The 22,006-nt window shown below is 42.1% G+C and overlaps 1 protein-coding gene across 6 annotated transcripts in view; it reads right to left on the reverse strand.

The window, feature by feature from the left end:
- Positions 1-222: 222 nt before the first annotated feature.
- Positions 223-22,006, reverse strand: part of psmg3 (proteasome (prosome, macropain) assembly chaperone 3) — a 62,733-nt gene continuing 40,949 nt past the window's right edge. Inside the window, exons 1-4 of one of the 6 annotated variants that reach the window (XM_059979797.1) lie at positions 20,273-20,313; positions 17,488-17,540; positions 11,955-12,243; positions 223-794 (exon numbers count right to left, since the gene is read on the reverse strand). In XM_059979797.1, coding sequence (XP_059835780.1) covers positions 642-794; positions 11,955-12,170 — 369 coding nt within the window. In that variant the 5' untranslated portion in view covers positions 12,171-12,243; positions 17,488-17,540; positions 20,273-20,313 and the 3' untranslated portion in view covers positions 223-641. Of the gene's footprint in view, positions 795-11,954; positions 12,244-17,487; positions 17,541-20,204; positions 20,384-22,006 lie in introns of those variants that run through there. The other 5 variants (XM_059979793.1, XM_059979796.1, XM_059979798.1 and 2 more) reach the window with 5 other exon arrangements.

The following is a 22,006-nucleotide window of genomic DNA, read 5'->3' on the forward strand; positions in this document are numbered from 1 at the left end:
AACACCACAGCTGAGTAAGGTGAAAAGAGTTAATAAGTCTTGTGATCTTTTCCTTAAATCACAATATAAAATCAGGAGCACCCAAACATGGCCTTGAGATGGGCATCTACTAAGTCAATACAGAACATAAGAAACAAAATGCAGCAGAAAGCACTAGTTCATCAGCTGATAAAAGTAGAGATTGCAAATGTCAGACAACTGGCAATAACTGAGTCAACAGTGGACATTACACCCATCATTTTATTCCAATATATTTGAGATTTACATTTCATCAATTTCTCTTCTTTTCATCTTGAACACCGGAGCATGGAATGAAAAGTCAGTGGTCTGGCCATTATTAATGTTCCATCTGGACCTCCCACTCCCAGGTACAGCAAAGAATTAATTATAACTTCAGGAGAGTGTTGATATCTCTGAAAAGTGGTGTTCCGGTTAACCTGTTGTTGAACTCCAAACTATCAGAAATAAGAATTCAAGACTGCTCCTCTTTTCCATTAGGAACATATGTCCTCTGCTTTAAAAAAAATCTTATTTGAATTGTGAAACACATTTTGTTTTGATGTCCTTACCAAGGTGGAATAAAGTCAGTGCTCTTTTACTAATATTTTATCCGTTTCAGCCATGACATTTCGCAAATATTTTCACCAAAGTCGGCAACTCTGAATCAACTGTTTGATGGATTTAATATTCTCTAGGTTTGGGTCTTTCAGAGCCAACGCAAGTAGCACTGGTTTGTTGCCAGACTCTTCACACACGAATGTTACAAGGTGCTTTGCATACACATGGGTCAAAGGCTGTAAAGAAAACAGATTTTCTAATTACTCCAGCAGAATGATTGACAATAAAGATATACACAGCATTCCACAAGGGGACCAGGGAAGACTGAAGTGAGAAAGTGGCCAAATGCACTGATCATATGATACAAACTATACATAATGTTATCTTTTGCAAGGTCAGAGCATGAGCAACACTCCTAAATGGATTGAATCAGAACCGGAAGACAAGTAAGCTGTACTTAGATATTAGAACAGAATAAAAGAAGGCCATGTGATTGGAAGGGAAAGAAAAGCATGATAACTAATTGAAAAATTATGAAGCATTTTTTAGAAATCTGGGATGTAGGAAGACCGAAAAAGATTAGGACTCCAAGTGAATCCTCAAGTTTTAAATAGCTGTCAGCTATTTCCCAGATATGAACCCCATTGATCTGGAATCTGTACAGAATCCAATGGCAGAGCAGGAGCTTGCTGAGACTCTCCAGCACCTAATCTGAAGAATCTGCTCTCAGACTCAGTGCCAGGTTAGACCTGGGCGAGAAGTAGAGAGCCCATGTACTTGAATGGAGATTCAAGATCTGCACAGAGGAAAGATACAAATAGGGTATTCGTTCTTTATTAACCAATTATGTTTTATTTAGGTTTAATACTTTTAACAATTCCTATCCTGTTGATTTTAGTTCCTTAAATTTATTTCATTTTAATAAGTGTTGCCTTCTGATATCATAACATCCAGAAACACTTCAAAACCTGGACAGCTTTGAAGGATAGACGACATAGAGGTGGAGATTCTCTGCCTGTTGAAGACCTTCAGAGGTGTTTTGTGGGCAGGACGTCCTCCCCACTTACAGGACTTGCTTATGAGTACTGTTGGGGGGGAGGGGCAGGGTGGGGGAAGTAACAGTGGCCGTGCCTCTAGAACTGAGTCTGGCCCTGTGGCTCAGAAGGATAGGGAACTGAAGAGGATAGCAGCAGTAATAATGGACTCTATTAGTTAGGGGGACAGATAGACGACTCTGTGGACGCAAAAATGAAACACAGATGGTAGTTTGCCACCCAGGTGCCAGAGTCTGCAAAGTTTCTGACCATGTCCACAATATCCTGAAAAGGGAGGGTGAGCAGCCAGAAGTCAAGGTCCATATTGGTTCCAACGACACAGGTACATAAAGGGAAGAGGTCCTGAAAACAGAATACAGGGAGTTAGGAAGGAAGCTGAGAAGCAGACCTTAAGGGTAGTAATCTCTGGATTGCTGCCTGTGCCACCGGACAGTGACAATAGGAATAGAAAGAGGTGGCAGATAAATGTGTGGCTGAAAAACTGGAGCAGGGGTGGGTATTCAGATTTCTGGATAATTGGACCTCTTCTAGGGTACTTGAATCCGAGAGGGACCAGTATTCTGTGTAGGTTTACTAGAGCTGTTGGGAGTGGTTTGTAATATAGCAGGGGGATGGGAACCACTATGACAGAGCTGAGGATGAGCCAGCAGGTTTACAAGTAGATGATGGGTGTAACATGAATGTAAGGAAGGACAAGCCAATGATGCATAAACAGCAAAGGATGTAGGACTGAAGGTGCTGTATTTAAATGCACATCGCATTCAGAATAAGGCGGACAAACTCATGGCTCAATTAGAAATTGGTCAGTTTGATGTTGTGGGCTCACTGAGACGTGGCTGAAAGGAGGACATAGTTGGGTGATAACATCAAAGGATATACTTTGTATTGAAAGGACAGACAGGAAGGCACAGGCAGTGGTGTGGCTCTGTTGGTAAGAGATGGAATTACATCTTTAGAAAGAGGTGACAGAGGGTCAGAGAATGTTGAATGTTTTGTGTGCTGAGTTAAGAAACTGCAAAGGTAAAAAAACCATTATGGGAATCGTATGAAGTCCTCCAAATAGTAGCCAAGATGTGGGGTAGAGGTTGCAAAGGGAGCTGGAAAGGCATGTAATAAGTCACAACTGTAATGGGGGAATTCAATTTGCAAGGAGATTAGAACAATCAGGTTGGTGTCAGATTGCAAGAGAGGATATTTGTTGAATGCCAACAAGATGGCTTTTTAGAGGAGCCTATCCTTGAGCCTACTTGGGGAAAGATTATCTTAGATTGGATGTTGCGTAATAAGGAACATTAGGAATAAGGAACATCTTATTAGGAAGCTTAATGTAAAGGAATCCTGAGGAGAATGTGATCATAATATGATAAATTCATACTGCAATTTGAGAGGGAGAAGCATAAGTCACACGTATCAGTATCGCAATGGAATAAAGGGAGTTACAGAGGCAGCAGAGAGGAGCTTGCCCAGGTGGATTGAAGGAGAATACTGGCAGGGATGATGGGAGAGCAGTGGAGGCAGAAACTTCTGAGAATACTTCACATGGCGCAGAATAGATATGACCCACAGAAGAAGCTGTTCTAAAATGGCAGGGGTAGAGAACGGTGGCTGATGAGGTAAGTTAAAGACTGCATAAAAGCCAAGGAAAGGGCATAAAAGGTAGCAAAAGTGAGTGAAAAGTTGGAGGATTGAGAAGTTTTAAAAACCAACAAAAACAACTAAAAAAAGCAACAAGAGGGAAAAGATTTAATATAAGGGCAAACTAGCCAATAATATAAAGCAGGATACTAAAGGTTTTACAGTAATATGAAGAGTAAAAGGGAGGTGAGAGTTGATATCGGACCACTGGAAAATGATGCTGGTGAGGTAGTAATGGGTGACAAAGAAATGACAGATGAACTTAATGAGTACTTTGCATCTGTCTTCACTGTGGAAGATGCTAGCAGTGTGCCAGAGGTCTATAGTATCAGGGAGCAGGAGTGAGTGCCATTGCTATTACAGAGAAAATGTGCAAGGCAAATTCAAAGGTCTTAAGCTGGATAAGTCGCCCGGACTACATACCAGAGTTCTGAGAGAGGTTGCTGAAGAGATAACTGACGCATTGATCATAATCTTTCAAAACTCAATTGATTCTCGCATAGTCCCAGAAGAATGGAACATTACAAATGTCACTCCATTCTTTAAGAAGGGAGGAAGGCAAGACAAAGGAAATTATAGGCTAGTTAGCCTGACCTCATTGGTTGGGAAGGTGTTGGAGTCCATTATTAAGGATTAGGTTTTGGGGTACTTGGAGACTAATGATAAAATAAGTCAAAATCAGCATGGTTTCTGTAAAGAGAAATCTTGCCTGACGAATCTGCTAGAGTTCTTTGAGGAAGTAACAAATATGGTGCAGAAAGAAGTGGCAGTGGATGTCAGTTATTTGGATTTTCAGAAGGCATTTGATAAGGTGCCACACATGAGGCTGCTTAACGAGATAAAATCCTACGGCGACACAGGAAAGATGCTGGCATGGATAGGGGAATGGCTGACAGGCAGGAGGCAGTGAGTGGGAACAGAAGGGGCCTTTTCTGGTTGGCTACCTGTGACTAGTGGTGTTCCTCGGGGTCAGTATTAGGACAGCTACTTTTCACATTGTCATTGATTTGGATAATGGAATTGATGGCCTTGTGGCACAGTTTGTGGATGATACAAAGACAGGTGGAAGGGAAGGAAGTGCTGAGGATGCATTGCAATTGCAGCAGGACTTAGACAAATTGGAAGAATAGGCAAAAAAGTGGCAGATGGAATACAGTGTTGGGAAATGTATGATAATGCATTTTGGTAAAAGGAACAATAGTGCAGACTATTATCTAAATGGGGAGAAAGCTCAAGCATCAGAGGTGCAGAGGGACTTAGGAATACTCATGCACAACTCCCAGAAAGTTAACTTAACAGGGTGAGTCTGTGGTAAAGAAGGCAAATGCAATGTTGGTATTTATTCCAAGGTGAATAGAATATAAAAGCAGATAGATAATGCAGAGCCTTTATAAGACACTAGTCAGGCTATTGTCAAGAGTTTTGGGCCCCATATCTCTGAAAGGATGTATTTGCCTTTGGAACAAGTTCAGAGGAGGATCATGAGGATAATTCCAGGAATGAAGGGGTTAACATACGAGGGGCGTTTGGCAGCTTTGGGCCTGTACTCAATGGAATTTAGAGGAATGCAAAGGGATCTCATTGAAACCTTGAAATGTTGAAAGGACTAGATAGGTTGGATATGGAGAAGATGATTTGTATGGTGAGGGTATTCTCAACTTGAGGACACAGCCTCAAAATGAAAGGATCACCTTTCAGAACAGAAATAAAGAGGATTTTATTTTTACCTGGAGAGTACTGAATCTGTGGAATGCTCTGCCACAGACTGTGGTGGAGGCCAAGTACGTGGATATATTTAAAGCTTAAGTTGATAGTTTCCTGATTGGTCAGTGCATCAAAAGATATGGCAAGAAGGCAGGTGTATGGAGAGGGATCTGGGATCAGCCATGATAGAATGGCCAAGAAGACTTGATGGGCTGAATGGCCAAATTCTGCTCCAAAGCGTTATGGTCTGTATCCAAATGAAGGTCTTGTAACAATACTACCTATTGTAGAAATTTCTGTTCTTGTCTTATCTGATGTTTTTGCAAAAAAATGTTTTCCTCTTGCAAAATTTTAACACTTCTGTACAATTCTCTTGACAACACTTCATTCCTAGTACTTTCCGTACCGTACAGATGTTTTCAAAGTTCAAAGCAAATTTAATATCAAAGTATGTCACCATATACAACTCAGAGTTTCACTTTCTTGCAGACATTCTAATAAATCACAAAGCCCTCAGAATGTCGCCATGATTCACCAGCACCATTTTAATAGTTGGGTTTTAGCCAACTATTTTCATAAATTACATCTTTGAAATTCCATGAGTTGTTCTCTAGCCACAATAACCTTTGCTCTTCAATAATATTCTATTTGCTACTGAAAAAATATACCCCAATCCATATATAGTTACAAGTTTGTGGACCCTGTGCAATTACCTGGTATTCTGTTTAATGACCTATAAAAAGTGGTCTGATCTTCATCTGAGTCACAGTCATGGACAAACACAATTTGCCTAAATTTAATAACACAAACAATTGTATTTCTTCTCATCAATACTGAGTATATCATGTATACATTCACAGTCTAGGTTCAAAAAAGTATGTGAACCCCTGGGGTAATGCCTTCTACAAAAGTTATATGGAGTCAGGTATTCCAATCAGTGAGATGAGTTTGGAAGTGTAGAGGTGCCTTGTCCTATAAACAAGACACAAAGTCAGGTTGCTGACAGAGAAAGATCTGCTTATGGGCACCATACCTCGATCAAAACAATTTTCAGAAGACCTTAAAAGAAGAATTCTAGAGATGCATGAAACTGGAAAAGGCTACACAAGCATTACTAAAGACCTCAGTGTTCATCAGTTCACAGTAAGAGAAATTGTCTACAAATGAAGGAAATTCATTCCTGTTGCTACTCTCCCTAGGTGAGGTGAGAGCACAATGTTGCAATGCTTAAGGAGGTGAAGGATCACTTGAGTCCCTGCACTGTAAACTTGTCTGGCTCTTGTTACTTTGAATTCCTCCTCCAGGGATTTGAATAACTAAACCACGTGCTCAATAAAGACATGAAAAATACAATTGTTCCTGTGTTATTAGTTTAGGCTGATTGTGTTTCTCTACTATTGTGGTTTAGATGAAGTTCAGACCACATTTTATGAGTAATTGAACTGTTTCTTGCAACTACACACCTAGACTTTCAAACACTCAATTGTCCAGCCCTTATCAATTCATTCAGCTTAACTTTTGTGCGGTTACAGATCCAAACCCATGCCTGTACTTGTAAATCTCTATTTCTCATTAAAACTGCATTTCTTATCCAAACTACTCCGCAGATGCACCTCTCACATCCACTCTCTGACATATAAGGGACATAAGCTTTGTGTTGCCTTTATGGCATTTGTTTAGTTTATAATATTTTCGCTTTAGTAATTCATTTGTTAGCGTTTTCTAGTTAAAGTTAAGATCGTTTAAAGTAAATTCGTTGTCTGTAATATATCGTGGCATGCAATGACGTCACACCCGGTTTCGCCGCGTCTTGTGGGAAAATACCGGTTTGGAGAAACGGGAAGGAGGGGGCTCACATGTGCAGGATCAGCGTAAGAAAAGTTTTCTTTCTACGCACTAGAAACATCAGTGAAGCAATGCCGTAAGTTCATGAGATAATCGATGTGTTAATTAAAAATGTTAACGCTGATTCTGTTAAAAGTAATGACGGTTGATAAGGTTTATATTTTCGTTAGTTAAAGAGTTGCGGATAGTTTGTGTTGAGGTGTATTTAAAGCAGTCAATGGCGTAGGTAGATTCTGACTGTATGCTGCACTTTAATGTAATGTAGTTGTTGTAGTTTTACTTTTGCAAGTATTTACGATGTAAATCTGATATCAAGAAGGAAACAAATACTGTATACATTTTGTATTGTTTTAGCAACAGTTTTCACCATACGTTAATGCGGAAGAGTGAACAGTAAACGGTTAATCTTACTGCGATCCTGTTTTCAGGACTACGTTGACTACGGTTTACCTCAGTGTTTAATTCAGAGTTCTCTTACACCTGAGCGAGAACACTACAAGCTTAAACTGGTAATACTGGTTTAGGCATCCACTATCACTTGGTTGAATCACAAATAAAACAATGTTAAAACTTTTTTCATTTACTAAAACTGTTGACTTTTCCAGAATCAACCTGTAACTTCAGACTTCTTAAACTCTACTGTATGTGTCCATTAATAATTTGATGATGGATCTTCTCATTATTAAGACTGAGAAGGTGCCATCTGCTTTTGTTATCTTTTTGCTATGCCATCTTTCTCTGCTTCGCAAATCCACCAGGATAAATTTTAGATATCACATTCCTTCACCAATCCCAACTCTCATCTTTTGTTGCTCTCTCAGTTTTCTCCAAACTTCCTGCCAAAGAAAGATGCTCCTGCTCAGCCACTTCCAGTCCCACTATACTCTTGACTTCTCAACCTCCCTCCTGCCCCTTGGCTGAGATAGTTAATAGTTCTCTTTTACAGAAAACTGGCCATCTTCTTAAAATCACCCTTCTTTATCTCAAAAATTCCATAATCTACCAAAATATGCACCTCTGTCCATTCTCAGATGTTAAATGGCTTCATTTGCAGTGATGGTGGTTTCTATAGCCAAGACTCGAAGCTCCAAAATTTCTTCTCAAAGCATCTGCCAATTTTAAACACTGCATAAAACCTAGCTCTGACCAAATCCCTCCTTATCCCACCTCCATACTCATTCAATATGGTTTGGATGTGATGTGGAGCACCTCAGAATAAATGTTTTTATTGCTATAGGTGTTGTATGTAAATTTTGTTAACTTTTAGACCATAAGATCGTAAGACACAGGAGCAGAATTAGGCCAGCTGGCCCATTCAGTCTATTTTGCCATTCAATCATGGCTGATCTTTTTTTCGCCTCCTCAGCCCCACTACCCAGCCTTCTTCCCATAACCTTTGATGCCATGTCCAATCAGGAACCCAGCAAGCTCTGCCTTAAATACACTCAACGACCTGGCCTCCACAAGTTCACGTGGCTAAAGAAATTCCTCTGCATTTGTTTTAAATAAACACCCCTCTATCCTGAGGCTGTGCCTGCTTGTCGTAGACTCCCCCACTATGGGAAATATCCTTTCCATATCTACCATGTCTAGGCCTTTCAACATTCGAAAGGTTTCAATGAAATGCACCCCCCCCCCACCCAATCTTTCTAAGTTCCAGCAAGTACAGACCCAGAGCTATCAAACATTCCTCATATGATAACCCTTTCAATCCTGGAATCATCCTTGTGAACCTCCTCTGAACTCTCTCCAATGTGAGCACATCTTTTCTTAGATGAGGGCCAAAACTGTTCACAATACTCAAGGTAAGGCTGCAAAAGTACCTTATAAAGCCTCAGCACATCCCTACTCTTGTATTCCAGACCTCTTGAAATGAATGCTAACATTGCATTTGCCTTCATCACTACCGACTACCTGCAAGTTAATCTTTATGTTGTTCTGTACAAGGACTCCAAAGTCCCTTTGCGTCCATTTTTGGATTTTCTCCCCATTTAGAAAATTTTCTGCACATTTATTTATTCTACCAAAGTGCATGACCATGCACTTTTCAACATTACATTTCATTTGTCACTTTCTTGCCCATTCAGCTAATCTAAGTCCTGCTGTAGCCTACCTGTTTCCTCAACACTACCTGCCCGTCCACCAATCTTTGTATTATCTGCAAACTTGGCAATAAAGCCACTCCAGCAACTAAATCATTGACATACAACATAAAATAGCGGTCCCAACACCAACCCCTACTGAACACCTCTAGTCACTGGCAGCCAACTAGAGAAGGATCCTTTTATTCCCATTCACTGCCTCTTACAAACTAGCCTATGCTCTAACCATGTCAGTAACTTTCCTGTAATACCATGGGTTCTTAATTTGGTAAGCAGCCTCATGTATGGCATCTATATGTAATCTCCTCAAAGAATTCCAGCAGGTCCGTCAGACAAGATTTTCCTTTAAGGAAACCATGCTGACTTTGTCCTATCTTGTCCTGTGTCACCAAGTACTCCATAAACTCATCCTTAACAATTGACTCCAATATCTTCCCAGTTACTGAGGTCAGGCTAACTGGTCTACAATTTCCTTTCTGCTGCCTTCCTCCCCTTTCTTAAAGAGTGGAGTATCATTTGCAAATTTCCAGTCCTCTAGCACCATGCCAGAGTCCAATAATTTTTGAAAGATCATTTCTAATGCCTCCAAAATCTCTACCTCTTTCAGAACCTAGGGGTACAGTTCATCTGGCCCAGGTGACATATATACCCTTAGATCTTTTAGTTTTTTGAGCACTTTCTCCCTTGTAATATAACTGCTCTCTCTTCTCTTCCTTCACATTCTTCAACATCTAACACACTGTTAGTCTTCCACAGTTTAGAATGATGCAAAATACCCACTAAGTTCATCTGCCATCTCCTTGGCTCCCGTTATTATTTTTCCAGCCTCATTTTCTAGTGATTCTACACCCATTCACATCCCTTTTTTATTTTTTACATACTTGAAAAAGCTTTTACTATCCACTTTGATATTGTTTGCTAGCTTGCTTTCATATTTCAACTTTACTCCTAATGACTCTTTTAGTTGCTCTCCATAGTTCTTTAAAAGCTCCCCAATCCTCTGTCTTACCACTAATTTTTTGTTTGTTGTATGCACTCTCTTTAGCTTTTACATTTGTTTTGACTTTCCTTGTCAGCTGTGGTTATAATATTTTGCCATTTGAGTATTTCTTTGTTGTTGGAATACACCTATCCTGCAACTTCCTCCCAGAAACTCACACCATTGCTGCTCTGCTAACATCCCTGCAGGCATCTCCTTCCAATGTACTTCGGCCAACTCCCCTCTCATTACACTGTAATTTTCTTTACTCCACTGAAATACTGCTACGTCAGACTTTACTTTCTCCCTATCAAATTTCAAGTTGAACTCAATCACATTGTGATCACTGCCTCCTGAGGGTTCTTTGACCATAGGCTCCCTAATCAACTCCAGTTCATTACATGACACCCAGTCCAGTATAGCTGATCCCCTAGTAGGCTCAATGCCAAAATGCTCTAAAAGGCCATCTCATAGACATTCAACAAACTCACTCTCGGGATCCATAATCAACCTGATTTTCCCAATCAACCTGCGTGTTGAAACCTCCTATGACGGTCATAACATTGTCTTTTGAAACGCCTTTTCTATTTCCCATTGTAATCTGTGGTCCACATCCCTGTTACTGTTGGGTGGCTTGTTTATAACTGCCATCAGGATCCTTTTACCCTTGCAGTTTCTTCACTCAACCCACAAGGATTCAACATCTTCTGATCCTATGTCATATCTTTCTACTGATTTGATGCCATTCTTTACCAGTAGAGCCATGCCACCCCCTCTGCCTACCTTCCTATCACTAACAGTGAATAACCCAACCTTGGTCAAGTTTTACTTACTTTCATTATATCACTCAGTTGTCTTCCAGTATTTAGTTCTAACAAAATTTTAGAACACCAATGCTCTCAGCAATTTTTCTTAGAGGCTCAGCTTATGCATTGAATTAATGCAATCTTATTTCAAAGATCCTGATTCTGATCTATCTGAGACTGACCATGTGACACAGGAATCTGAGACCTCAAAGCACTTCTAAGTTCAAATAGTTGATACATTCAATCCTTACCTACATTCTAATAAGACTGACATTCTTTTATCAGATATCCTGCACGAGACTGATGAAGAGACAATTAATGTGATTACATTGCTTGGTTAAATAAGCTCTCCACTGGAACAGAACTACTAAAGCATCAAATAAAGTTCTACATGTACAGTGTATCTGGGAGTTGTTAAGAAGGTGAATAATGTGTTGGCTTTCATTTGTCAGGAGAATTGAGATCAAGAGCTGCAGAATAAAGTTGCAGCTCTATAAAACCCTGATTAGACTACACTTAGAATATTGAATTCAGTTCCAGTCATCTCATTACAGGAAGGATGGGGAAGCTTTAGAGAGGGTGTGGGGATTTACCAGGAAGCTGCCTGGATTGGACAGCATGTCTTATGAGGACAGATTGTGAGAGCTAGGGCATTTCACTTTGGAGCAAAGGAAGATGAGAGGTGACTTGACAGACGTACAAGCTGATAAGAGGCATAGATTGAGTGGATAGCCAAATATTGTTTCCAGGGTGGAAATTGCTAATACCAGGGTGCATAATTTTAAAATGAGTGGAAGAAACTATAGGGGGGGATGTCAGAGGTAATTTTTTATACAGAGAGTGGATGGGTGAGTGGAATATCCTGCTGAGTGTAGAACCTCTTAGATAGGCAAATGGATGTTAGAAATATGGAAGGCTATGTATGAGGGAAGGGTTAGATTGATCTTACGACTAGGTTAAAAGATCAGCCAAAAGAAACCTTTCAGAAGCTAGTTCAGTATCATTCTTCTAAGTGGTATCTGAGATTTTCCAGTATTTCAATATTTTTTTATTCTAAGTCAGAAATGGACACTGTATGTCATGATAGTTGTAGGAATATGTGAATAGCTCCAGGAACTTGAGGGTCAAATACATTCTAGCTATTACAATGAAAGGCTGGTATTCACCTGGATTTCTTTTAGGGTCACTTATACTACATTGAAGATGCCATAAAAAAGGAGAAACTTTTAGAACTCATCTTATAGCTTCTATCTCTTAAAAATCTTCTTACCTCATCTTTCCCCATTAAGATCTTTGTACTAAAAGTGGGTTTGCCGATTTCATTTGCAACAACATGTGGTGTCACAGAAATCAAAGTCCCCATTTTGCCATACTGTGTGACCAAAAGAAAGACATGATCACTGAATATTGTACATACGACCTCTGTCAGGATTCCACCAATGGCTTCTGCAGCCTGCTTAGACTGGATGATACTTTTTGCTGCCATAAAACTTCTGAGATTGACACGCAGGCCGTTTCAAATCCAATGCACAGAGCCACAGTATTCAAAAGATCATTATCTAAATTAAGAAGAGATTCATATCAATGTATTTTGAAGATATCAGATAATTCCTATTCCGGGTGCATTTCACCCATAATATAAGTAAAATATACAGATTCTTAGACAAAACATATGATTTCATTTGCCTTAAGTCTCAGGCTGTACATTTGGTGGGTGGCAGGAAAATAATTTCACACAATTGTGCAATAAGTTCACATTGAGTTTAGCAGTCCAAGTTTTTGGTGTCAGACATGGAAGTAATCCAGTCTTTCCATTCCCTGAAGCCCAGACGTTATGGCTTTAAGACACTCCCCAGAGACTCGAAAGATAAATCTAGACTGGCAGCTCAGTGTCAGTGAGAAGTGCTGCCTCAGAAGTACATCCATCTGAGGAAAATCTAAACACAGGCCACACTGGTTCTCGCAGGTAGACACAAAGAATTTCCCAACATCATTTCAAAAAGCAAAGGAGACAGTTCCTTATGGACTTTACCAGTCAGTTTACCAGTCAAGTGAGCGGGGCCTGTTGGAACTTGTCTGCAGAGCAAGGCATTAGTAACTTAACAAGGGCCAATAAGAAGAAGTGAGGTGTAACCAGAATGGTCATTGTGCGAGTGGACCAGGGTTAGAGTGGTCAGACTTTGGATCAACAGGCAGAGGCCAAGGGTGCTGAGTCACTTGCAATCCCCTAGCTGATTGTATGGTACCACAGGGTCTCCCTAATGCACCAAACCTTAGCTCCTGACGAACAAGCTCAAGGAAGTTGGACTTACGCAGGACCATCTGGGGGGCTAAAACCTCACAAATGAAACTTTGATCACACACAGAGTACAGGCTTCAGATGGTAGATGGGTAACCATCAGGAGAGTTAAAGGGGGGGTGGTAAGCAGTCAGTGAAGAGTTCCCCTCTGTAATAAGTAGACTCCTTTGGATCCTGCTGAGGGCAAAGACACATCAGGGCACAACAGCAGCAGCAGCTGGGCCAGTGCCACTGTAACCGGCCCGGGGGCTCATGGGGAAGAATAAAGTCAGGCAGAGTGATAGCGATAGGAGACTCGATAGTTAGGGGGATGGACAGAAGATTCTGTGGCCACAAAAGAGATGCCTGGATGCTGTGTTACCTCTCTGATGCTAGAATCCAGACTGGCTGCAGAATATTTTGAAGAGGGATAGTGAGTAGCCCTAGTGAGGACGTGGTGCACATTGGCAACAATGACATAGAGAAAAAGGGAGTAAGAGGTCCTGCGCAGTGAACATAAGGAGTTAGGAGAGAGGTTAAAGAGCAGGTCCTTCAAGGTATTCCTCTTTGGATGACTCCCAGTGCCACATGCTAGTCAGGGCAATAATAAGATGATAGTAAAGATGAATAAGTGGCTGAGTAACTGGTGAAGGGGGCAGGGTTTCAGGTTTTTGGGTTATTGGAATATCTTCTGGGTCAGGGGTGACATGCACAAGAGGGATGGGCGGCACCTGACTTGGAAGGAAACCAATATCCTGGCCAGAAGGCTTACTCGTGCTACTTGGGTAGGTTTAAACTAGTTTGGCAGGTGGATGGAAGCCAGAGAACCTGGTCATAAAGTGGAGGCATGGAGAGAAAGATAGATGATAGAACCAGTAAAAACAGGTAGAACCAAAGTAATAGACACGACACGGTGAGTAGTTTTGAAATATGTGTACGTTAACACTAGGAGCATTATGGGTAAAGGTGATGAACTTAGAGCATGAATCAGTACATGGAACTATGATGTTGTGGACATTACAAAGACTTGGTTGAGAGAGGGACAGGAATGGATGCTTAATGTCTCGGGGTTTTGATGGTTTAGAAAAGATAGAGAGGGAGGTAAATGAGGTGAGGCAGTTGCACGACGAATTAGGGACAATATCACAGCTGCAGTCAGAAGACAAGGCTAGTGGTTGAAGTGACTACTTGCAGCTGGAGATCTGTGATGAGTGGTTTTCCACAGGAATGTTTACTGGGTCCTCTGCTGTTTTGGATGCATATAAATTATGAAAATATAGATGGGTATGTTCGTAAGTTTGCAGATGATATGAAGATTAGTGTGGTGTTGTGGATAGTGTAGAAAAGTGGCAAAGAATACAAGAGGATATAGATCAGTTGCAGATAGCAGTGGAGTTTAACCCGGCCAAATGTGAAGTGCTACACCTTGGTAGGTGAAATGTAAAGAGACAATACACTGCTAAGTGCATGAACCTTAACAGTGTTGATGAGCAGAAGGATCTTGGTTACCCAAGTTCATAAAAGTGGCTAAATGGGTTGATAGAGTGGTTATGAAGATACAAAGTGCTTTGAAAAAGTATTCAGCCCCCACAACTATTTTCACATTTTACTGTCTCATTTCTAAATAGGATTTTCGAGTTAATCTACAAAACATTGCGTATTAGGTCAAATCAGAAGTAAAATTCCAAAACCTACCCCAGCAGAAACCACTAACCCTAATGCAGCAAAATAAGAAGGATTTGATGCTACAGCTACTAAACCTAAAATAAAACTTACTATTAAAATCAACATTACATATGTTATTTATTCCTACTTAGACTTTAACTAAGACCTTTAATCTAAAACCAGGCTGGAGAAGTACTCACCCCTTTGTAATTACAACGCTAACTTTCCTCAGGTATAATACTGAACTACCTTACCACCTCACCCAATTTGCTGATGTAGAAAATTGCAGGGTTACCTGACTGAATACCCTCTCTGTGTAAGGTCCAACAGTACATTAGATTTTCAATAGACCAAACCAAAATGAAAACAAAAATGCACTCAAGGCAAGTCAAGGAAATGATAACAGAGAAACACAGATCTGGGGAAGGGTGCCAGACCATCTCAAAGGCACTGAACAGACCTCAGTGCAGTTCATTGTGAAAAAGTGGAAAAAATATAAAACCACAGCCTGCCTCTCTAAACTTAGCTGCTGGAGAAGAATAGTATTTGTAGGAGCAGCTACTGTGATGCTAAGAGCCACTCTGAATGAGCTACAGAAGTCAGTGGCTGCAATTGGAGATGAAGGTCATGGCTCCATAATCTCTAAGGCCTTGCACAAAAAGGGTATTTATGGAAGGGTGGAAAGGAAGAAGCCCTGGCTAAAAAGAAAGCATGTTCTTGCCTGTCAAGACTTTGCAAAAGTGTCACTTAGACGATACTATAAAGATGTCCCAAGGTCAGATGAGACTTAAGTGAACTTTAAGTGCCACTCCCTAACTAACCTGGCATGCTTGAGCAGTTTTGTAAGGAGAGATGGGGAAATCCATCATGTTGTGCAAAACTAGTAAAGACTTATCCAAGAAGACTACAGGCTGTAATAACTGTGAGAGGTGCTACAACCAAGTACTGAGCAAAGGAGGAGGATTATTTTAGAATCACTGACATTTCAGTTTTTCAATTTTTAGTTTATCATGTTTTACAATTTTCCACATTTTTTCGGCTCTACCAGGAAAAAAAGGAGCATGTGATTCAAAAATAAAAATTTTCAGTTAAATTGATCAAAATCCCTGGTTGTAATATGCACTTATGTGAACAAAAGGTTGACACTGAATATCCTTGCATTTATTAATTGAAGCGTTAATATTCAAAAGTCAGGAAGTTATGTTGCAGCTTTATTAAACTCTAGTTGGGCCCCATCTGGAGTATTGTACACAGTTCTGGTTGCCCCATTGGAGGAAGGATGTTGAGGCTTTGGAAAGGGTGCAGAAGTGGTTTACCTGGATTGGAGGGCATGTGCCTTAAAGACAGGTTTAACAAACTTGAGTTTTCTCTGGAACAGCAGAGGCCGAGAGGAGATCTGATAGAAGTCTATCTGATTATAAAGGGCACAGATAGAGTAGACAGACAGTATCTTTTACTCAGATATTGGAAATGACTAAATCCTGAGGGCATGCATTTAAGGTGAGGGGGGTAATTTCAAAGGAGATTTTGAGAGACAAATTTTTTTTTTACAAAGAATGGTGGGTGCCTGAAATGCACTGGCTGGGGTGGTGGCAGAGACAGAAACATTAGATGTTTTTAAGAGACTGGTTTGGTTGGCCATTTGATTACTGATTTAAATGGTTCGGCACAACCTTGTGGGCTAAAGGACTTGTTCTTTCCTGTGCTCAACTCTTCTATGTTCTACCCCGAGGTTGTGGTATCATTACAACCTTTCTCTTTGTGAGATCTTCCTCGGCGTAAACACCTTAACATCAGGCATCTATGAAGGTCTGCCGGCCTGCGGTGGGTACAAATGTCCTGACGGGGCTGCTCACTGGCAGAGATGCCATCGCTTGCTGCCAGTAATACACACCCCAAAGTCCTTTTCCAATTCAACCCATGCTTGTGGTTTGATGCTGCACATCTCTCCACTTCCATCACATTTCTGTCAACCCTTTATGCATCATATATTCTTTTTCCAATTCCCCCACAATTTTTGTTGCAGCGTTTATTTTTCTAGTCAATCTAATCCTTCCAAGGCATATACAAACCTACATCCTTCCAAAGACTCCAGTCCCCTGAATCCTCCTGACACCCTCATTACTTCCACCATCCCTTAATATCCTTCGATTACCTTCCCTTCCCCAATATGCTTTTCTCATCCGCTTCACCATCCCTACCCCAATGAGAAAGAGATGGGAGTCTATTAGCATGGCAATGTCAGCAAAATGAAAAAGCTGCCATCCTCTCCCACCAACTGCTCATTTCTACCTAATACCCAAAATACACAAACCAGACTGTCCCTGTGGGCCTACTCCAACACAATGAACTCATGTCCACATACCTCGACTCCAGTTTATCCCCCTTATTTCAGTCCCTCCTCACCTACATCTGTGACACTTCACACACTCTCGATCTCTTCAACAATTTTCACTTTGATCACCTTGTTTTCTCTGTGGATGTCCAGTCCCAGTACACTTCCATCCACCATCAAGAAGGCCCTAAAGCTCTCTGCTTCTTTCTAGATAACAGACCTAACCAGTTTCCCTTCACCATCACCCTATCCCCTGTGGCAGAACTAGCAGTCACACTCAACAATTTCCCTTTTGGCTCCTCCTACTTTTTCCAAACCCAAAGTGAAGCTATGGGGACCAGCATGGGCTCCGTTACTGTATATTTGCCTTTTCATAGGCTACATGGAACAGTCCATGTTCTAAGCATTCGTTAGTAACACTCCCCAATTCTTTCTATGCTACACTAATGACTGCATTGGTGCTGTTTCATGCACTCACGCTGAATTTGTCAATTTCATCAACATTGACTCCAACTTCCAACCTACCCTCAAATTCATTTGGTCCATTTCTGTCACCTCTCTCAATCTCCGGTTTCCTCCTACAGTACAAAGGCATACCCATTAGTAGGTTAATTGGTCATTGTAAATTGCCCCATGTTTAGGCTAGGACTAAATCAGGGGTTTGCTAGGTGACATGGCTTGAAGGACCTATTCAGCATTTTATCTCATTAAATTTCTCTAACCTCCAGTAATTTCTCCCCCTCCTCCTTCACCCGTATTCCATTTCCCATTCTGGCTCCCCTTACCTCTTCTCTTCTCATCTGCCCATTACCTCCTGGTCCTCCTCCTCCTTCTCCTCCTCCTCTTCTATCAGCTGCCTTCTTCTTCAGTCTTTTACCACCTATCACCTCCCCAGCTTCTCATGTCAACCCCTCCCCACCCACCTATCTTAACACAGGAACATATAAGACCACCTATCACCTCCCCAGCTTCTCACGTCACCCCCTCCCCACCCACCTATCTTAACACAGGAACATATAAGACCACCTATCACCTCCCCAGCTTCTCACGTCACCCCCTCCCCACCCACCTATCTTAACACAGGAACATATAAGACCACCAATCACCTCCCCAGCTTCTCACGTCACCCCCTCCCCACCCACCTATCACCTCCCCAGCTTCTCATGTCACCCCCTCCCCACCCACCTATCTTAACACAGGAACATATAAGACCACCTATCACCTCCCAGCTTCTCATGTCACCCCCTCCCCACCCACCTATCTTAACACAGGAACATATAAGACCACCTATCACCTCCCAGCTTCTCATGTCACCCCCTCCCCACCCACCTATCTTAACACAGGAACATATAAGACCACCTATCACCTCCCAGCTTGTCACGTCACCCCCTCCCCACCCACCTATCTTAACACAGGAACATATAAGACCACCTATCACCTCCCAGCTTGTCACGTCACCCCCTCCCCACCCACCTATCTTAACATAGAAACACAAAAAACCTGCAGCACAATACAGGCCCTTCCACCCACAATGCTGAAATTACCTCGGGTTACCCATAGCCCTCTATTTTTCTAAACCCCATGTACCTATTCAGGAGTCTCTGAAAAGATCCTATCGTATCCGCCTCCACCGTTATCACCAGCCGCCCATTCACGCACTCACCACTCTCTGTGTAAAAAAGCTCTTCTGCCTCAACTGGCTTCACCGATCACCTTCTAGCTTGTCCTCATTCCTCTCCCCCACCTTATTTATTCTGGCTTCTTCCCCATTCCTTTCCAGTTCTGATGAAACATCACCTCTTTATTACCTTCCATAGTTACTGCCTGACTTACTGAGGCCCTCCAGCATTTTGTGTCAGTTACACTGGATTTCCAGTATCTGCTGAATCTCTTATGTTGAAGAAGCTTGCCTCCGACTTCAGGAAGCAGGGCTCCCGTCTGTCCCAAAGGTGCTGAGGTGGAGAAGGTTGAGAGCTCCAAATTCCCAGGTATAAGTAGCACTAATAATTTGCCCTTGTCCAACCACATGGATGCTATGGTCTTAAAAATCACATCAATACCTCTACTTTTTCAATAAGCTAAGGATATTCTGAATTTCCCTGGTGACTCTTAACCGATTTTTATATACGCACCACAGAAAGCATCTATTCAGATGCATCACAGCTTGATACCGGCAACTACTCTGACCTCCTTCAAGAGGGCCACAACTTTATCGTAGTGTTTGGAGGCTTGCACGCCTCAATGACCCAGAGTTATGTTGGCTGGAGTCAGGGCCTTGTGCACTTGGTAGGGTCAACCGTGCCAAACAGGTCAAAGGGTAGAGGCCACCAGGCTCAGGGGTTCAGCTCAGGCCTAACAACCCTGACTGGTCAAACAAAATTGTTAAGAAAACAGCAATGTGTGACAGTACAGTACAGACAGATAGTGACAGAGGACCCTGAACACCAGCTGCATTAACAGGCAGTAAGAAGACCAACCTGGTGCATTATGTACTCTGTTGCTCTCTAACTATAGTTGGATGTTAATGTGTTGCATATTAAAATAACATCTGTAGTGGGCCCATTGCTTATAAGGAAAGACTGTACAGACTACATTTGGTTTTGTGTTGGTTTAGGAAACTGTTTAAGAATGTGTTTGAAATGTACATGTTTCAGACATTCTTAACAGAGTGGATTTGGAGAAGGTACTTCAGATATATCCTCATGAGAGAATCCAGAACTATGGGGGAGGGGTAAGGGAGGGAGGGCAACAGCATATTTTAATAAAAATGGAAGGAATGATAGCCGAGACTTTGAATCTTTTCAAGGCAGTGGTAAATGTAGATAAGCAAGAGGTTAAAGATGATGGTGTAAATACAAAATGATGTTACTATCAATTTAGCTATGGATAATTTCCATCTGCTCGTTGTTGGACTTTTAAATGGACCTCTTGTATGTTAATAATGAACACTTGACCTCGAAATCTACCTGTCATGCCCCTTGTTTGCCTACCCTGCTCTCTTTGTAAACATTTACGTAACACTATACTCTGCATTGTTATTGTGTTTCCTCAATGAACATCTTTTGAAATGATCTGTGTGGATAGTTTGCAAAGTTAAGTTTTGCCCTGTATCTCGGTGCATGTGACGATAAACCAATGAACTGGTGCAGTACAGCGGAAGGGCCAAGTGCCCCTGCCCTGCCCAAACCCCATCCATCGCTTCCTCTCTCCTCCTCTACCCCATCCCTTCTACCCACGCTCACCTACTCGCAGCCCCCGGAACCGACCGCGAACCTTCACTCACTTCCCGCAAACAACGGAGGCCACGAACCTGCACCACGACCCGACACCACACGTCACGTCATGCCGTACACGCGCCCGCTCGGTACGTACGGCCATGCGTACACGCGCCCGCTCGGTACGTACGGCCACGCGTACACGCGCCCGCTCGGTACGTACGGCCACGCGTACGCGCCCGCTCGGTACGTACGGCCACGCGTACACGCGCCCGCTCGGTATGTACGGCCATGCGTACACGCGGGCTGGCGTAACGGAAATGCGCATGCTCAAAGACTCCGGTTCCCTCCTGGATGGCAGTAGTCCTGGAAAGTATTCGCCTCGCTGGAGTTCGGAGTAGCAAACACAAATTGCTCAAGGAATTTGGCATCCATGGAGGGGTTTCAAGCCAAGACCATTCATCAGGACGGGAAAGTAAAGGGTCTAGCAACTCAGCAGGTCAAACAGTTGCTGTGGTGGGTGTGTGGGGAGGAATTGTCAATGTGTCTGGTTGAAACCCTGCATCGGGACACCTAGAGTGTTAAACAGCATCAACCCAACTGGTCTATGCTGCCGAGCCGAGTTAGTTGCACTTGCTTATTATTGACCTGTTCAGCCCCCCCCCCCCCCCCCCCAAACCTTTCCTATCTATGTACCTGTCTAAATGGGATCATTTTACCCTACCCTACTCTTGGGAAGTTTACACCACTCTCAGTGTGAAGCAGTTGCCCCATGTTCATAGAACAGTACACTGGAACAGTCCCTTGTCAAAAGTTGTGCCCAGTTAATTATATTAGTAATCAAATGTTCAGACAAGCTAATCGCTCTGCATACGCAATGTCCATATCCTTCCGTTTCCTGCACCTTCATTGCCTATCTAAGAGCTTCTTGAGCTTCCTCCGATGTAGTCGCCTGCTTCCACCCCCTGCAGTGCTATGCAGGCACCCCCCCCCCCCCTGTAAAACAAAACCTTGTCCTGCACATCTCCTTTGATCTTGCCCCACTCACCTTAAATACGTGCCCTCTGATATTAGACATTTCAACTCTGGAGAAAATATGCTGGCTGTCGATCCTATCTTTATCACTTTAAAAACAGCGATGTCCGCCAGCATCTGCTGCTCGAGAGAAAACAAGCCATATTTGTCCAATTTCTCCCTATGTCTTCCAAACCAGGCTGCATCCTGGTGAACCTCTTCTGCACCCTATGTAAAGCCTCAGCATCCATCCTATAATGGGGCTATCAGAATTGAATGCAATACTCCAGTTGCAACCTAACTGGAGTTTTATAAAACTGCAACATATCTAAGAGCTTAAGGGTTTTGTCATTAATGGCCACAATATTAATTAATACACCTTACTAAGATGCCCAAGTAGACAACATATATCACCTTCATCACCTCTTTGATTCCTCTTGCATAGATTCCCTACCACTACCGCTAGACTTGCTGCTCTGTAGCTTCCAGCATTATCCCTATTTCCTTCTTGAATAATGGAACAATATTAACTAACTGCCAGTCCTCCAGGACTTTGTGTGTGGCTGGAGAGCACACGAAGTAGTGGCCAAGGCTCCAAAAATCTCATCTTTTGCTTCTGTTCATAATCTGTTGTATATCCCATTATGACCTGGGGATTTAACCACCTTTCAGGAGACTCAGCCTACCTCCTCCTTTATATTGATGAGCACATTCCACACTGATCACCCAATCCTCCACATCCTCTTTGGCAAATACTAATGTAAATTACTAATCTAGGACCTCACCCACATCTTCTGCTTCCAAGCACATATTCT

Source organism: Hypanus sabinus, chromosome 9, assembly GCF_030144855.1.
Source record: "Hypanus sabinus isolate sHypSab1 chromosome 9, sHypSab1.hap1, whole genome shotgun sequence".
Taxonomy (NCBI): domain Eukaryota; kingdom Metazoa; phylum Chordata; class Chondrichthyes; order Myliobatiformes; family Dasyatidae; genus Hypanus; species Hypanus sabinus.